The 17,400-nt window shown below is 39.2% G+C and overlaps 1 protein-coding gene across 3 annotated transcripts; it reads left to right on the forward strand.

The window, feature by feature from the left end:
- Window positions 1-1,832: 1,832 nt before the first annotated feature.
- LOC121367751 lies at window positions 1,833-15,523 on the forward strand. Of its 3 annotated transcripts, none has more exons than XM_041492098.1 (5): window positions 1,833-1,895; window positions 5,143-5,220; window positions 6,000-6,123; window positions 10,393-10,523; window positions 14,951-15,523. In XM_041492098.1, exons 2-5 carry the CDS (start codon window positions 5,172-5,174, stop codon window positions 15,088-15,090), a joined length of 444 nt encoding a protein of 147 aa, XP_041348032.1. In that variant the 5' UTR covers window positions 1,833-1,895; window positions 5,143-5,171; the 3' UTR covers window positions 15,091-15,523. The 3 variants fall into 3 exon arrangements, with proteins under 3 accessions (XP_041348032.1, XP_041348031.1, XP_041348033.1); XM_041492097.1 differs by lacking the exon at window positions 1,833-1,895 and adding an exon at window positions 1,902-2,074; XM_041492099.1 differs by lacking the exon at window positions 1,833-1,895 and adding an exon at window positions 1,902-2,074 and having other exon boundaries at window positions 5,147-5,220.
- The last annotated feature ends 1,877 nt before the right edge of the window (window positions 15,524-17,400 follow it).

Consider the following 17,400-nt stretch of genomic DNA (forward strand, 5'->3'; position numbering starts at 1 on the left):
TTTGTAATACCTACAACATAACCAATGACACGAATTCTTAGTGCTAATAACTGCACTGTGGTACAGAATTAGTTCGTTGTCACCTTTTGACTGCACACACCGTCAACCAGGTAAAAGGGCAATTAACAAGTACCGGGACGTAGACAGATCCTAATTAGTACACATCAACAAAACCCGCGACGTAGACTTCATTTTAGGACCATTTATACAAGTTTATCTACTTCCCGGGCCATAACCTTGGAGGTTGGCCTACGGCGAACCGATGAGCGGAGAACCGGCAAAGGCGGAGATGAAGTGCTTCCATCTCTGGTCGGCGAGGATGGTTATGACACTCCAGTAGTGTTGCCGAAAAGGGCCTTGACGATCCTGTAGATGGTGTGGCTATCCATCTCTCTAACTAGAACCGCTTGTCGGTAGACTCCTTCTCGGCGCTGAGTTAGTACCAACCCCGTCTTGCCGGCTGTAGATTTGATGGTGTGTAGCTCGTAAGCGCTTCCATCAGGCAGTTGTTTTACCTCTGGTTTCACTAGTCCGCCCATCAGTGATGCCGGATCTGAGGTGTCCCCCTGCACGAACTTCAGGAAGCCGGACCTGATTTTCCCGATCTGAACTTTCCAGACAACTTCCGAGTCGGAGGGGGACCGCCGCCACTTTTTATTTACGGTTATATGGCGTCAGACATATGGTTAAGGACCACACAGATTTTTAGAGGAAACCCGCTGTCGCCACTACATGGGCTGCTCTTCCGATTAGCAGCAAGGGATCTTTTATTTGCGCTTCCCACAGGCAGGATAGCACAAACCATGGCCTTTTTTGAACCAGTTATGGATCACTGGTTGGTGCAAGTGGTTTACACCTACCCATTAAGCCTTGCGGAGCACTCACTCAGGGTTTGGAGTCGGTATCTGGATTAAAAATCCCATGCCTCGACTGGGATCGAACCCAGTACCTACCAGCCTGTAGACCGATGGCCTACCACGACGCCACCGAGGCCGGTAGAGAGAGAGAGAGACACACACACACACACACACACACAGTCACTGGCAGTAATGCTAGATTCGGGTTTTTTCGTTTAATTCGGGCCAAAACCTGCCTCTCCCCCCCCCCCCCCCCTCCTGTACGCCTATAGGGCCACCAAGACAAATGTTTGTCTAATTTTGGGCTGTCCCCCCCCACTCCTGACTCCTTTGTTAGACGAGACAAAAAAACGAAAGCATGTCATGAGGCTGCAGTCTGTGACAGACATTTATTCTTTTGAAATCGATGGTAACCGATCAACTTCAATACCTCCCGTTTTTGTGCAGTGACACATAAAGAAAATGCTTGTTTTTATTAATATAATTTAGTAAATAGCCTACAACTCAGGCGCTTTGTTGTTCGTTCGCCACGGACATCGTGAATAATTGTTGTGTGAAGGGGTGAATTTAAATATACAGTCGTGCTAAAACAAAATTACTTAATATAATTTTGTTTAATTGTGTTGAAAAGGGCATCTTTTCTGAAGGGAGGGGTCGAAACACCCCCCCCCCCCCCCCCCGGTAACCGCTACTGGCAAATCGTTTTCGCACTACGGTTACGGGGGGGGGGGGGGTATTCCCATCACGTGATTTAAAATACAATACGTGACACGTCAGCCCCAAGTTCAGCCAGCAAACGTTTTGCTAACGTTCGCGAACTATTTGATCGATTCCCTTCGTGACCATTTGATTTACCGTGACGCGGGCGTTTTTCTGGACTTTATTAAAGTCTAGACTTTAAGTTTTATAAGCACGGGCCCTGTACTCCAAATCGAAATCCAAAGGGAATATACCCCACATATGTTAGTGACGTCAGTAAGCGTGTTTAGACATTTCAATGACGTCAAAGAACCGTTCCAGCGATTAACATAAACTTACGTAAGTGTCTAGCTGAAGTCACTACTTATTTGTGATGTTGAATTTTAGTAATAGGTGATAACAAATGAAATAATGACCGTTTAATGAAAAGAAGAATCTAAAACAAATTTGAAGAAACTGTTCTATGCATATTCTTTCTAGGCCTACCCAGTAGCGCCTGAGTAGGACCAAAGACACAGGTAGGCCCACATGTTTGTTTAATAGTGACGTACGCAGCTACGCATTAATACTATAGATAAACAGAGACAACTTTGTTTTAATAACAGGTCACAAATTGGCTTGTAGGTTGTATTTTGCCGTTACAGCATAAAACATTGTTTACAACGTGGTAATACATATAATAATATAGGTCTCACTAGTTTGGCCCAATTTTTGCTGTGTACCAATTAACATACATGTAGTTTTAGATGGGTTTAAGGGTACGAACATTTGAGCTGTCCTCACTGAGTCTCCCCTTGGGGCTCTCATGGGTAAATTATCCTTATTTATAACACACATACTAAACACGTAATAATATATAGTCATCGTGGTGTATTTGTTAAGACCCCTGCAATACCCGTAACAATAATTAAAATACATTCACTCATTCCAAAAACAAAACCCAGTGCATTTAAGTCAAACCTTTGATAAAATAAATGTTATTCTAAATCAGAAAATAATGATTGTAATATAATTTACAGAATATGAGGAATATAAATCTATTTGGGTTTTAACAATATCAAAGTACTTTTCTGTGGAGACTGTTGAAAATGACTTACCTTTCGAGTGTTTTAATGCATATGAAATGTCCGTTACTCTTAGAAATTTGTGTTATAAACTGGCAAAATATAAGTACATTTGTTGTGAAACCTGTTGAGAAGTCGAAGTGAATATACTAGAACACAGTTGTAATGTACAGAATGAATTTGCATGAGTTGTTCTCTGCGGTGGACGCTTTCTGGTCAAAACGAACGTACAAGACATATCGTAAAGTTTCTTTAGAAAGGAAACACCATACTATTCTAATTTGTAAAACAAAAATAATATAATCAGTAGTATGGATTACTGCTTCTAAACTTAGTGCAACATGATTATAACTGAACGCATCTGTAACAGTGTAGGTGCTCTATTGATTATTTTTTTCCAATTTACATAGATGGCGAAGGTCCACCATCTGTTAAATGTAACAGATCTTTCATAATATTGTCAACACCAATTTATATTTTAACTATTTTTAGCAAATTAAAATTATACACACAGCTATATAACAATGCTAAAAACAAACTGTAAAATATCATAAACGACAATGTTAGTACGTTTTAGGGTATTTAAAACAACTACCGCAAGGTTCGTTGCGTACCGCTTGTTTAAACTCACATCTTTACCAGTTCTCCCTGTATCGAGTTGTATTGAAGACCACACTAACATATGTCAGTGAAACATTTCATCCATGACTTTGTGAATTTATTCAAAAGGTTCAAATTACTTTTATTATAAATGGATGACGGAAAAGAATATTAAAGTTACCAATCTTTCCTTTTAATTATTTATACGAACTAGTCGCTTTAACAAACTGCTAAAATAACAATTCGAAAATAATATTTACATATTTCACCATATAATGATCATTAAAACAAGAAACAATATATCAGCACTTTCCAATCATACTTGATTCTCTGAGGTAATGTAAACAAACATCTTCCCATTTTAGCAGTGTGTTTTAGTTGTTCTCCATTTGGTTGGAACATAATTCGTTCTTCTCCTCTCTTTGATTGGCGGTTACGTCGAGGAGGGTGTATAGATATGCAAGGTTTTGCATTACGTAATTGTCGAACGGCCCCCAAGACTGCTATGTTGGGAAAAAATGGAGTATAAAATGTTTTTGTAACTAGATATTGGGAATTATCGACTTAGAAATCGACGTTACCATGTTCCATGCTATAAACAAGTAAGTTTTATTCTGGATAGACTTTAAAATAGCATAAATATAAGGTCTGGATTTAGTTGTTTATAAAGTTTGGTATTTAAATACTTACTTGTCTGAACTTTTTTGTAAATGGAAATGTTTCCAAACCTGACCCGTAACCAGCGTGTCAAGTGAGGGGATCGACTTTGAATCAGACGAAATTCGTGTGGTGGGTGTAGCCCGACGAAGCGAATGAATGAATGAATGAATGTTTAACGACACCCCAGCACGAAAAATACATCGACTATTGGGTGTCAAACTATGGTAATGCAAACAAATAAAATGATGATCAACATCGATATAAAAGTTCAAGATTTAAATAAAAACAGTGTAAAGAACTGTGCAAAAACACAAATATCACAGATAGATACTGACTTTTACTCCAAATTTCAATTGTGCTGTATTGGCCATTCTCAAAGAGAATGTTACACCCCTGCACGACGGTGAGGTTACAGCACGCGCAGGGGCCGACGAAGCGAGTGCCGACGGCGCGATGCCTTGATGTGAGTAGGTATTGGGGGATTCCTCCAGAAAATTTTGGAATATTGACCCATATTTAGCGATATCCTGGAGTGTTTTCTGCTGTTTTCGAAGAATTTTTAAAATGTATGTAATATTGAATGTAAGACTGTGTTTTCATATCTGAGAAATGGCTGCTCGTAAGATAAAATAGTATGTCAGAGACTCAAACTCAGCAGTCTCTGCCCTTCAGAACTTAATGAGTTTCTTAGTAGTCGTACAACATTTCCTGATAAACGGATTTGAAATATAGCACGGAAATGATGGTGGCCATTTTCGAGCACAGTTAGTAAAATGAATATTCTTCAAACGCTACTTGGAATATAGAGCTCAAATTTCAGATTTATTTCTGTGGATGACAGGGATATTTGGTACAAATTTCAAGTGAATCTGAGACCAAAGTGTTTGGTGTATCCTAAATATTCCTTGATTTGAGATGGATTGACCCTTTAGTAACTAGAGCTTGTCTCAATAACCATTACTTCTCAGACGAACGTGTTTTTCGAATTATGAGAAATGCATTTTCGGGTATTGCAAAAACCTGGATGACCAGAACCAGTTCGGGTGTAGGAAAAAGAATAATTTAAATAATAAAATGTAAATACTTCTAATTTAAATTATCAACAAAAAAAAACACACAAAAAAAAACAAAAGAAGAAGAAGAGGAAATGTCTTTAATAGTGAAAATTACGTCGTAGTGTTTAAAAACTAGGGTCTGACACTTTAAAGTGAGAGTGTGAACGCAGCAGCTACATGGCGCTAAACTTTGAGGTTTCGTTTCAGAAAGATTCGTTACGGCCGACGCTAATGACATGACGGACCTGGTGCTCGTCCTGTGTATGTTCAGTTCTTTCATTAGTGGTAGGTATATTTACACTGCAGTGTAAAATGGTATTAAGATTCATAGCACACAAGGCCCGTTCAGGGCTCGAAACAGCGGCCTGTGAAAAGCAGTCCATTTTTATTTTTTGTTTAGATCTAGCAGTTTAAATAAAAATTCACGTGCTAAAGCCACGGCCGTAACTAGCGGGGGGGGGGGGGGGGGGAGAGAGGGTAGTTGCCCCCCCCCCCGAAAAAATCCGGAAAGCATTATAGAAAGTTAAAGAAAATTATCTTCTTGACTGTTTAAGAAGTTTTAGACTATTAACTTCTCAGTTGCCCCCCCCCCCCCCCAACAAAAAAAATCCTAGCTACGGCCCTGCTAAAGTTACTGAAAAATAGCAGGTAATAGGTATCTCGAACAGCAGGCCATGTTTTACTTCTTATTTTGAGCTCTGTTATTCCAGAATTTAGTATAGGGGGAAGGGGCTGAGAGCTGGAGGCAATTGGTTTGATATACGATTTGTTTTCTTTGATGATTCTCGTATTCTTTGAGATAAGGCCTGGTGCTTATATAAAACTTTTACAGTCTAGACTCGAGACTATTAGAGTCTGAGACGGTGATGTCATGACAATGTTATATAAATTGTATGCGTGTGACGTCATTAGAGACTGAGTCTGGACTCTAAACGTTGTATAAGCACGGGCCTGGACTTATCATTATCCTTTCATTTACCATTACTGTTAGACCTCCTATCCCTATTAATAGCTGACTAACAGTGCACTCTGGAGAGTGTATATTTTCTGTTTTGTTTTAACAGTTGTCGATGGCGTGGTGTGCACGCGCGTCACGAGGACCCTGTGGCGCACCACGAGAAAGGAATTCACGTGTAAGAACGGGTGCTGCACTAAAGCCGGCGAAACAGTCTGCTGTGAAGGAGATGAGTACGTGACGACGTTAAATGATATGTGTCAGACTTTCCACCGTGTCTCGTATGTATTGTCTCCCGTATGTGTTGATATGTCATGTGTGTTATGCCTTGTGTGTGTTATTTTTCGTGTGTTATGTCTTGTGTATGTCATGTTTTATGTGTGTTATGTCATGACGTGTTATGTTTCGTGTGTTATGTCTCGTATGTTGTCTCGTGTTATGCCTCGTGTGTGTTTTCATGTGTGTTATTTCTTGTGTGTTTTGTCTTGTGTGTTATGAGTTGTGTGCGTGTTGTTTCGTGTCATGCCGTGTATGCGTTTGATGTCTGGTGTGTGTTATGTCCTGTGTGTTTTATATTTCGAGTGTGCTATGTCTTGTGTGGGTTGTCTCATGTGTCATGTGTCGTGTGGGTTGCCTCATGTGTTATGTGCCGTGTGTGTTGTCTTATGTCTCATTTGTATTATGTCCTGTGTGTGTTGTCTCCTATATTATCCCGTATGTGGGTTGTCTCATGCGTGTTGTTTATGTGTGTTATGTCTTGTGTTATGTCACGTTTTATGTTTTGTATGTGTTATTTTTATGTGTTCTCATGTGTGTTGTCTCGAGTGTTATGCCTAGCATGTGCTATACCTCGCGTGTGTTATGTCTCACGTGAGTTATATCTCGTGCGTGATAAGTATTGTGTGTGTTGTGTGTTAAAGCATGTGTTGTTTATGTCGTGTGTTGTCTTGTGTGCTATGTCGTGTGCGAGTTGTGTGTTGTATCGTGTGTTATGTCCCTTTTGTTTGATGTTTTCTGTGTTATGCCTTGTATGTGATATATCGTGTGTGTGTGTGTGTGTGTGTCTTGTGTGCTATGTCTTATGTGTGTTATTTATTTATTGTTTTTGTTTTTTTATTATACCACTGCCCCCTTTCCTTTCTCTCCTTTGACTTCCATCTAATTTCGTCCAGATCTGCCAGCTATCTTTCAACTTCTTGCGCCGTTCACCTCCACATCCCAGTCCTTGTCTCTCCAACCGGGTGCTTGTCTCTTGTGACTAACAATCCGTGCCACACACCTGCCACATCCCATCAGCTTTCAGCTGTGGGCTTTTTCTGACCACTTCGGAGAGTGTTCAGTAGTTACAATCTAATTAAAATTAGCTCCACTATTACATGTGGATCTAACAGCAGCCCGTTGGAGCTCATGTTCAGTTGACCTTTCATTCGACCAATCAAAACCTCACTTGCAAAATCATGCCAGTGATTTGAAAAGAATTTGAAAACATTCGGGATTATGCTGAGGGTATACGAAATGATTCGGGTGAATTACGAAGTATGACGGAAACTAATTTCAATAAACAAAATTAAGATCCCTTGCTGCTAATCGAAAAGAGTAGCCCATGAAGTGGCGACAGCGGATTTCCTTTCAGTATCTTTGTGGTCCATAACCATATGTCCGACGCCATATAAATAAAATGTGTTGAGTGCGTCGTTAAATAAAACATTTCCTTCCTTCATATTGTGGAATATGCATTTTGAGAGGCTATGACCTCTGATCAGGTGATGCACTGTGTTACACTACAATTTCGTATGGATGTTCATGCAAAGTGTGCGCAGGGTTCTTTCTAATTATATTTTTGTAATCGGAAAAATAATTCTTATAATTAATATTAGCAGCGTAATTTAACAAAATGTATAGCCTATTTTTACTAATTTTGTTTAGCCTAGAATATGCTAATAATATCGTTTGTGTAAACTTCATTGTTAGATGTATGGCGTAGTAATGCAGTATTTCACTGATAAATAGCTAAATCAAATGACCACGACATGATGTCATTTAGTAATAATTCCATTTTATAATTACTGTTTTGTAATAGGCGTCTTGATTGGTTAAAATGCTATCACGTGATCTAAAAACAAACCAACGTTCCATGAACATGAAAACTGCACTTTTTCGGCACATAATGTATATGACAGGCCACAAAAACGAAGCGTCTATTAGAAGATATAGCAGAGAATGCTCAACAAATCAAAAGAGAGATATGATCGCAGCTCTGTCACATTTGACAAAAACACCAAACCGACAACTCACACGCGCGAAAACACATACGCCTTCGTGCACAATTCCGCGACCTGTCCTTTCCGAGAATAATATCACACAATCACAAACTTTCTCTGAAATCCACACACACAGTAACACTAAAACCACTTTATCCCTTTTAAGTGAGTCTTCACATTCATTTTTACTAATTCAACTTCTGACAACTGCAATTTGTAGTAGATAAATCTTGTAAATAATTTGTCGCTTTGTTATTTCAAATTTTATAACGTTTTATCCACATTTGATTCAGAAAATTAAAATTTATAAAACCGTATACATACAATATAATGAATCGGAGATTTGACGGAAAAAAACGAATGCAACTTTCTAAGGGAATTCCCTTATTTGTGTATTGATACAGTTGTAAATCATTGTGGAATAGAGTTCGATTGGGGGCTTTTAATATAGTTTTGTATAATGGCAATATTAATGCATTTGGAATTATAAGAATTGAACGTTATATTTTTGACGTTCATGCGATGATAAACACCCAAACCGTTTTACACACTAACGCGCTACGCCATTCATACAGTGCGTAAAACGGTTTTGGTGTTTATTATCGTATGAATGTCAAAAATATAACGTTCAGTAATTAAAGGGACACGCCCTAGTTGTTAACCATTACGCCGTTGTTTTTCGCTATTAAACCCATTTTTCACAAATAAAATTACACTTTACTTACATTTTATTATTTAGAATATACATTGCCATTCTCCTGAAGTTTTTTTTTTTTTTTGGTAATCCTGGTAATCGTGATGTTTGTAATACCACAAATGCATTTTTTGTATTTCTTAAAAACGCACGCGCCACTGAGAAAAAACCGTTGAGCAGACGAGGTCCAATCTATTTTTAGAAGGAATCTTCCCGTTTCAACGTTACAGATGTTGGTATACTACGTGACCGTTATAATTTTGGTTCGGTTTGTTTTCTTGTGCACGGTTCGCGTAGTCAACATCCGATTTGTTGTCGTTTGCTTGTCGTTCATTTGTGAGGTTTTTCTTCACAGTTCGTGCACATTTTCATTAACAATAAAGTTCAGACAAGTAAGTATCTCAATACAAAACGTTACAAACCCTTAAAACCAATAAGTATTACGATATCTGGAGAGGACAGAACAGTTGGAACATGCCCAGGAGAGGTGAAAGGAACGCACCCCAAGTCTGTGTGCACTCTATGAAATTTGTCGTGACATAGTCATTTCTGTGCTTCGAGCGACATCTACCGGTGACATCAGAATACTAACTTTCAAAATTATTTCAAGTAATTGAGTCACGGGGATTCCCATGGTATTTATCGATATAAAACCTTCTTGTTTACTCCATTTTATAAAAACGTGATCTAAGTGTGTTACAGGTTTGTAGATTAACCAGAATTATAATTAATTTTCGCGGGATGAAACTAGGGTGTGCGACTTTAAAGCGATGTCATTTTCCCGGTCTTTAATCTATGCATTTCCATGTCTTGTTTAGTTATTTTGGAAGTCATTATGTACGATTTTTGTTCATTGATGTACGGTGTAATAAATCAAATACGATACGTTCCCTTTTGAGACCTTTTTTTTATTACAACTCGTGTGTTTTTAATCGTACGTCACGAGCGAAATTTCACACTCATTGTAATATAAACGGTCTCACACAGGAACTCGCTTAGTATTCTCTATTCCTTGCCCACTGGAATGAATTAGCCAGGTTTTTCACGGTGCTAAATTAGATTAATATAATATATCATCGTATTAATAGAATCTAACACCGTTGTCAGGTATAGATAAGGAAATGGTTTATTTAACGACACACTCGACACATTTTATTTACGGTTATATGGCGTCAGAAGATAAGGCAATTCCAACCCGAAGGACAAAATTGTTTTTGTTAGGACCGAGGTTTACCGAGGCTTTTAAAAAAACACATTTTGTTTCGATGGTTGGAATTGTTGTTGTTACTGTTGTAAAATTTTTTACTGTTGTTGTTACTGATTGTGTTGTTGTGTGTTGTTCCTGTTGTTGTTTTTTTTAAATAGTTTTTGTTGATTGTAGTTATTGTTGTTGGTGTAGTTGTTATTGCAGTTGGTTCTTCTTATTTGTTGTTGTTGTAGTAGTAGTTGCTGCTGCTTAAGTTTTAATCTTTATTATTCAGGAAGAAATATACGTATTATTAGAATTTAGTATTATGTAATATGATTTAGTTTTCGCTTTCTTTCAGGATTGGTCTGATAATTGGAATCGTGGCCGTGGTTCTTATCGGACTAGCTGTTGTAATTGTCTTTATATACGTCTTTTGGAAGAAGTCGAAGGGGGGTCAAACAGTATGCAGCAGTTTTGAAAGACCCCAAGGTAATGAACAAACAAGTTGGAAATATTACGGGCCGAATTCACACGTCATAGCAACGTCACAGCCTGCGATGGTTTTACAATATCGTAGCCCTAAGTTAGCTTCGAAAATAATGTGTGCCCTAGCCCTGTTTTTCTTAAACGCAGGTGTTTTAGCTTTGTGAATATGAATAGTCACACGAGTGGTAGACTAAAACATGCTTTGTAAATTCGGACTTTTAGGCCCAAGCCAAAGCTGGTTCTGGGTCTGGGTTGGAGTCGGGGTGTGACGAATGTGGCAAAGTCTGGTGCATTTTGACGTCTGGGCATGTAACTGTTTTCAATATAGGTATGTTAACTGCGTTCATCTTTTAAGATAATATATTTTCTTCTATAAACATCAACAGTAATTATGAGAATCCTACTTTGATTAATATATCTTTCCTTATATTTATTAAGTTAAAAAAAATATATATAACTCGTATAGGCTGCAGCTGCCAGTCTGGCAGTGTGAAAATATAGCTCATGTCATATGACCCAGACCCAGCTTCCGTACGCGTATGAGACAGGGGGCAGGGTGTGTGTGTCTGTGTGTGTGTGTGTGTGTGTGTGTGTGTGTGTGTGTGTGTGCCAACTGCCCCTCTAGTTCTGGAGCAAAGCTTCAAATTCGGGCAAATATGATAGAGATATTCGGGCAAAATGTGCTAATCTGATACTTACCATGTATTTCCATTGTTCTAACCATAAAATTAGTTGTAATCCATGTAAAATGCACAGTGATTCGTTTACAGCCCTATATAGCTGTTTGATAGTAATACTAACATGAATAAATGTTGTTATCCAGATTCGAGCATTTTCGTTTAATTGGGGCAAAAAGTGCCAAAACACAATCTGATTAAAATTAGCTCTACTGGGTCTATCAGTAGATCTAACAGCATTGCGTGGACTCCCATGTCCAGGTGACATTTCATCTATAAATAACAATGAATGAATGAATGGATGGATGGATGAATGAATGAATGAATGAATGAATGAATGAATGAATGAATGAATGAATGAATAAATAAATGTTTAACGACACCCCAGCACGAAAAATACATCGGCTTATGGGTGTCAAACTATGGTCATCCAAACAAATAAAGTGATGATCAACATTAATATAAAAATTCAAGATTTAAATAAAAACAGTGTAAAGAACTGTGCAAAAATACAAATATCACAGATATTGTATCCCGAAAAAAACAAGGGGATTTGTGCTGTATTGGCCATTCTCAACGAGAATGTTACACCCCTACACCACGGCGAGGTTACAGCACGCGCAGGGGATTATTCGGGAGCATGCAAATTCTAAAAATATCGGGCGAGACTATTTATGCAATAGGCGAACTTGTTGGTCTATTTCAACATTGAAAAAACAGTGGACAAAGTGCAGTAATAAACTTTGGATTGTATACAAGTATAAATAGATTTTATGGCGATACCATCACGGTTTTGTCTTCGTCTTGAAACGAATTTTATATAAAATTTTATATTGCAATTAGTTTCCGGCATACTTCGTAATTCACCCGAATCATTTCGTATACCCTCGGCATAATCCCGAATGTTTTCAAATTCATTTCAAATCACTGGCATGATTTTGCAAGTAAAGTTTTGATTGGTCGAATGAAAGGTCAACTGGACATGAGCTCCAACGGGCTGCTGTTAGATCCACATGTAATAGTGGAGCTAATTTTAATTAGATTGTAACTACCGAACACTCTCCGAAGTGGTCAGAAAAAGCCCACAGCTGAAAGCTGATGGGATATGGCAGGTGTGTGGCACGGATTGTTAGTCACAAGAGACAAGCACCCGGTTGGAGAGACAAGGACTGGGATGTGGAGGTGAACGGCGCAAGAAGTTGAAAGATAGCTGGCAGATCTGAACGAAATTAGATGGAAGTCAAAGGAGAGAAAGGAAAGGGGGCAGTGGTATAATAAAAAAACAAAAACAAACAATAAATAACACACATAAGACAAAACCCAGCCTGCCCCCTACAAAAATGACCTATGTCAGCTTCGGTGTGTTTCGGGCCTTAGTCTAAGTTTAAAACATCCAAGAATGGAACTAGGGTATCTGAGAGGGTCTAGGAATTTTTTTTCTCAGAATCAGTGGAAGGCCATAATTTCACTCTGGTAATCAAATGAAACCGTTACACGATTCGAGTATGAACCTCAAGGGATTTCAAATTCCATGCAATTTAACGGAACTAATTACACTAGGGATGGTTTTTGTTAAATAATAATGCATCGTCTGGGTATATCATCTGTTTATGGCAAATTACGGTAATTTTCTGTGACATTAGTTTACAAAATTGCCTCTGTTCGACTCAACCCATGACGACTGGACTATACCCTAGTCTGATACTCTCTCTCGTTCAGACGGATCCGGCTTCTCAAGATCTGTATTTCAGCACAGCACTACACCTTCAACGTCTATCGACTGTCAATCTAGGGGTTTTCTTGACGGGATGCAACCCATCTCGTCCCTATAAGCTGTGCACCCAAACGGCCTTAACGAGGCCACTCACGTGGACATATCGATCGGACTTTAAACTTTTAGATCTGCGTTCAAAAGATTATGTCGAAATTACTCTCTTTTTTTTAATTATTATTAAATAGTCCGATCCTCTCTTCTTTTTCTTATTTAATTTTGGACCGTCCTTCTAAAATGCTCCAAATTATATAAATATTATTCGGCCGAGCAGTCAATTCTTTTTTTTATTTTTTTATTTTTTTATTTATTCTATTAATTTTTTTACTAATTGCTATTTTCAAAATTCTGCCCATTTTCAACTCTACCCCCCCCCCCCCCCCCCCCCCCTCCATCCCGAGTCAGGTCACCGATCTTATCGGAGGTCGGACTCGGGATGGGCGTGTTCGAAACCCTAGTGGTATATGGGCACGTTAAACAAGTTATCATCATCATCTGTTCGACTCAATAGAATACTATTTTCGAACAGCTTTTATGGAATACCATATATTTATTAAGGATTTTGTTCAAATTTTCTCAGTTGTAATAGTTTGTAAGACAAAGATTTCGTTTTCAGCGTCTTTAAAACGTAATATTTATGTCTTTCTCAGCCATTAAACGTCATTTCATAGCGACGTAAGGGGGAGCAACTGTAGGTCTATTTGTGTACACATTTGTCCTAATATGAACCTGTAACACATTTAGATAAAGTTACAACAGAGTAAAACAAGAATCAGTGATGTTGAAACGGTGAAATATACTTTACCCTTAAAACCGTCTTCATAACCGTTACTTCTCAGATGTACGTGCGTTTTTAAAACTAGAAAAATGCATTTCGTGGTATTAAAAAGTTTGTATGTACGGAAATAGATAATCTAAACGATAAAATCTAAGTAATATTTCTAAGTATAGGACCTAAGACTAAGATAATATAACGTAAGTCTGATTTAAATTATCAAAAAACGGCTCTAATAGTGAAAAATACGCCGTAGTGTTTTAAAAATAGGGTTCGTCACTTTAACGTTTTTTCTTTTCTCACAGTCGGCTGTTCACGTACGAGACACTCCCATCTCCTGTGGCGTCGCCTTACTGCATCTCAGTGTGTAAGGCGACGTCACACGAATCGAGTGTATTGTACGAGAACAGCCGACTGCATAGCAACCGATGACATCGTAATGCATGTCTTGTCAATCGGCTGTTCTCGTACGAGACACTCGCATCGTGTGACGTCGTCTTTACTTGCTGTGTGTGTGTGTGTGTGTGTGTGTGTGTGTGTGTGTGTAAACCACAACCTTTATTAATTAAGTTATAAAAACATATAAGTGTAATACGTTGGACACAATGAATTATATAGACTGTTTGTCCTTGCAGTTGTTGGAAAAAGAAAAAGAAAGAAATGTTTTATTTAACGACGCACTCAACACATTTTATTTACGGTTATATGGCGTCAGAAATATGATTAAGGACCACACAGATATTGAGAGAGGAAACCCGCTGTCGCCACTTCATGGGCTACTATTTTCGATTAGCAGCAAGGGATCTTTTTTATGCACCATCCCACAGACAGGATAGCACATACCACGGCCTTTGATATACCAGACGTGGTGCACTGGCTGGAACGAGAAATAGCCCAATGGGCCCACCGATGGGTATCGATCCCACACCGACCGCGCATCGAGCGAGCGCTGTACCACTGGGCTACGTCTCGCCCCTTGCAGTTGTTGGATGATGCCTTTCCAATGTTATGAGATAGCTATGCATTACCGACTAGTAACCTTCAAGTTGGGGGTTTTCTCCTTGACCCCCCCCCCCCCACCGCCCACCACTTCGATGACTATGCGTTCGTTAGTTCGTTCCGTCATTTATTTATTTTTAAATGCGATGTACGATATAAATAATTATATTATTATGGAACATAATTTGTGACTTGCTGTATTTTCCAGGAATTCCACTGGGCGGAATGACGAGAGTTCAGTGTGCATCTAAAGTGTACCTGAATTCAAAACCGGCTCTCAGCAAAACAAAACAACCACCGGCAGACGTCGTGAATACCAAAAAGTCGCATTTGAATCCTGTGATGTGAGACGAAAATCCACCCAATACCGTTTCCGAAACTAAAACAGACTAGAACCATTTTCCAAAAATATATAGGCGACGGAAGATGACAATCACTGTGTGTGTGTGTGTGTGTGTGTGTGTGTGTGTGTGTTCGCGCGCGCGTGTTAATATTATTTTTAAAGGGGCGAGGCGCGGGGGAGTGGGACAGAGGGGAGGTGACGCAATGTTTTTTGTACAGAGTTTGGGCCAGTCATCCATTTCCACACACCCCGGCGTCTGACGCCTGTGAATGAGGTATGTTTAGTACAAACTGGCAGCACACATTTGTAACATGATTTTTTAAATTTTGTTTTATATTCTAAATTCGAATCGTAAACAGGTACAATCCATATAAACATTGTATACACAAGGTTTTGCAAAAGTATATTTGTTGAAATGTAATATATCATTGGAATACACTGGCCTGTGTTGGGTTTTTTACATTCCAGCCTTCTAAAATTCTAAAATATACTAAAGCAAATGGAAATGTACTAAAACCAACTACATGTATAGCAAACAGCCGGGAGAATGATCAGGAAGTATTTCTGTACACTACCAGTATCATTTCAAATGAGACCAGTTTCGTTTCGGAGCATATATGTCTTCTCTCTCTCTCTCTCTCTCTCTCTCTCTCTCTCTCTCTCTCTCTCTCTCTCTCTCTCTCTCTCTCTCTCTCTCTCTCTCTCAATACAAGCCTCTGATAATTGAAAATTTGCGTAAACCATTTATGCGTTACGCAAAAACAAATTCCGGTAACCCATTTTGTTGTTACGCAACCCGTCATGACGTCATAAATTCATTGCGCGAACGAAAAATGGGTTACGCAAACTTTACTTACGCGCGAACGAAACTATCGCTCGCAATTTTCAGAGGCCTGGAAATAATCCTGTATGTAATGCTGGTGTTAGACTACCAACTGTCAGCACTAAGTTGGCCAACTGTCTGCTGTCCATTATTTTTGCATTTACGATAGTTTGACACCCAATATATAGTCGATGTATTTTTCGTGCTGGAATGTCGTTAAACATATATTCTTTTCTGTCCTACGACTGTCCATGGCCAGTTGCTAGTCGGAGCGCTTTTACAATTCGATTTTTGTCGTATATCCCATTAGTTGTTAATCTCTACGCACCCGTCATAGGTCACGAGTTAATCGCAATCGTCGACCGCCAACTTTCTGCTGGCAGTTGACAGTGTGATCCTAGAATTAGACACCAGATAGCAGTACCCGGTAATTTAAAATGTGCTGAGATGTGAAACAGATCATAGGACCAATTTACAAAGCCAGTGCTTCTTACCCAAACGGGGGGTGAGGGATGGGCATGAGAGCAGTGCATCCCCAAATCACACTTATTTTCTCTCCAAGAATTTTAAAATGTTCCTGTCACCACATAACGTGACTCACCCCCCCCCCCCCCCCCTCCACCTTTCCCCGCAACCTTTACTCCAATATGGGTAAACACCATATAAAATCCTGGCTACGACAGCGTCTTAAACATTTGCGTTTAAGAAAAAGCAGACCTCGTACATTCTGTCGATTATTCCAAACCGATCGCGTATCAGGCGAGTGCTGTACGTCTGGAGTATGTCCCGTCCTGAACAAATTTACAGAGTCTGTTTAAATTACACGCGGGTAACTACGCCTACAATGCTTGGATACTTGCGTCTAAGAAAAATAGGCTTCGTAATTTTGTCTTTGTTTTTACTTACAATGTGTATACTCATACATGTAAACCACATTAACTGTACACTTCTGAAACAACTTGTAAGCAGCAGGCCCGGAGCGAGCTGGTGTCACTTGGGGGTGGGTGGGGGTGGGTGGGGGGTGGGGTAGCTCGAGTACCCTGACTGTAAGAGAGCTAGACGGACATTTGGACGGTTATAGGCCCTAACAACCATCCAGCTCTCTTACAGTCAGAATACTCGGACTAGGTGGGTGGGTGAGGGTCAGTTAAATTCTTAAGGGTGACATACGTAATTAAGGGATGCACACAATAGCAGATTCCATGTGGAGGGGAGGGGAATTATTTTCAGGGGGACGAAATTTGTGACGTAAAACTAATTTTCAACGTTCCTATGTAATTGTTATTATATCCTGCAGTTCTTGGTTTTTGTCAATAACACTTTAAGCAAACATGTCGCTTTGATATAACAGTCGAGGAGCACACACACACACACACACACACACATACATACATACACACACACACACACACACACACACACACACACACACATACACACACTAATATTAACCCTAGAGTTAATATAATCAGTAATAGTCTGGTATCACTCT

Source organism: Gigantopelta aegis, chromosome 3 (genome assembly GCF_016097555.1).
Source record: "Gigantopelta aegis isolate Gae_Host chromosome 3, Gae_host_genome, whole genome shotgun sequence".
In the NCBI taxonomy this organism is placed as follows: Eukaryota; Metazoa; Mollusca; class Gastropoda; order Neomphalida; family Peltospiridae; genus Gigantopelta; species Gigantopelta aegis.

Excerpts from the sequence above, each read along its gene's own strand:
- LOC121367751 (XM_041492098.1), top strand. The coding sequence starts at position 5,172 with ATGACGGACCTGGTGCTCGTCCTGTGTATGTTCAGTTCTTTCATTAGT. Across the intron at positions 5,221-5,999 it reads GTTCAGTTCTTTCATTAGTG|TTGTCGATGGCGTGGTGTGC; the intron begins GTAGGTATATTT and ends TTGTTTTAACAG. Across the intron at positions 10,524-14,950 it reads CAGTTTTGAAAGACCCCAAG|GAATTCCACTGGGCGGAATG; the intron begins GTAATGAACAAA and ends TGTATTTTCCAG.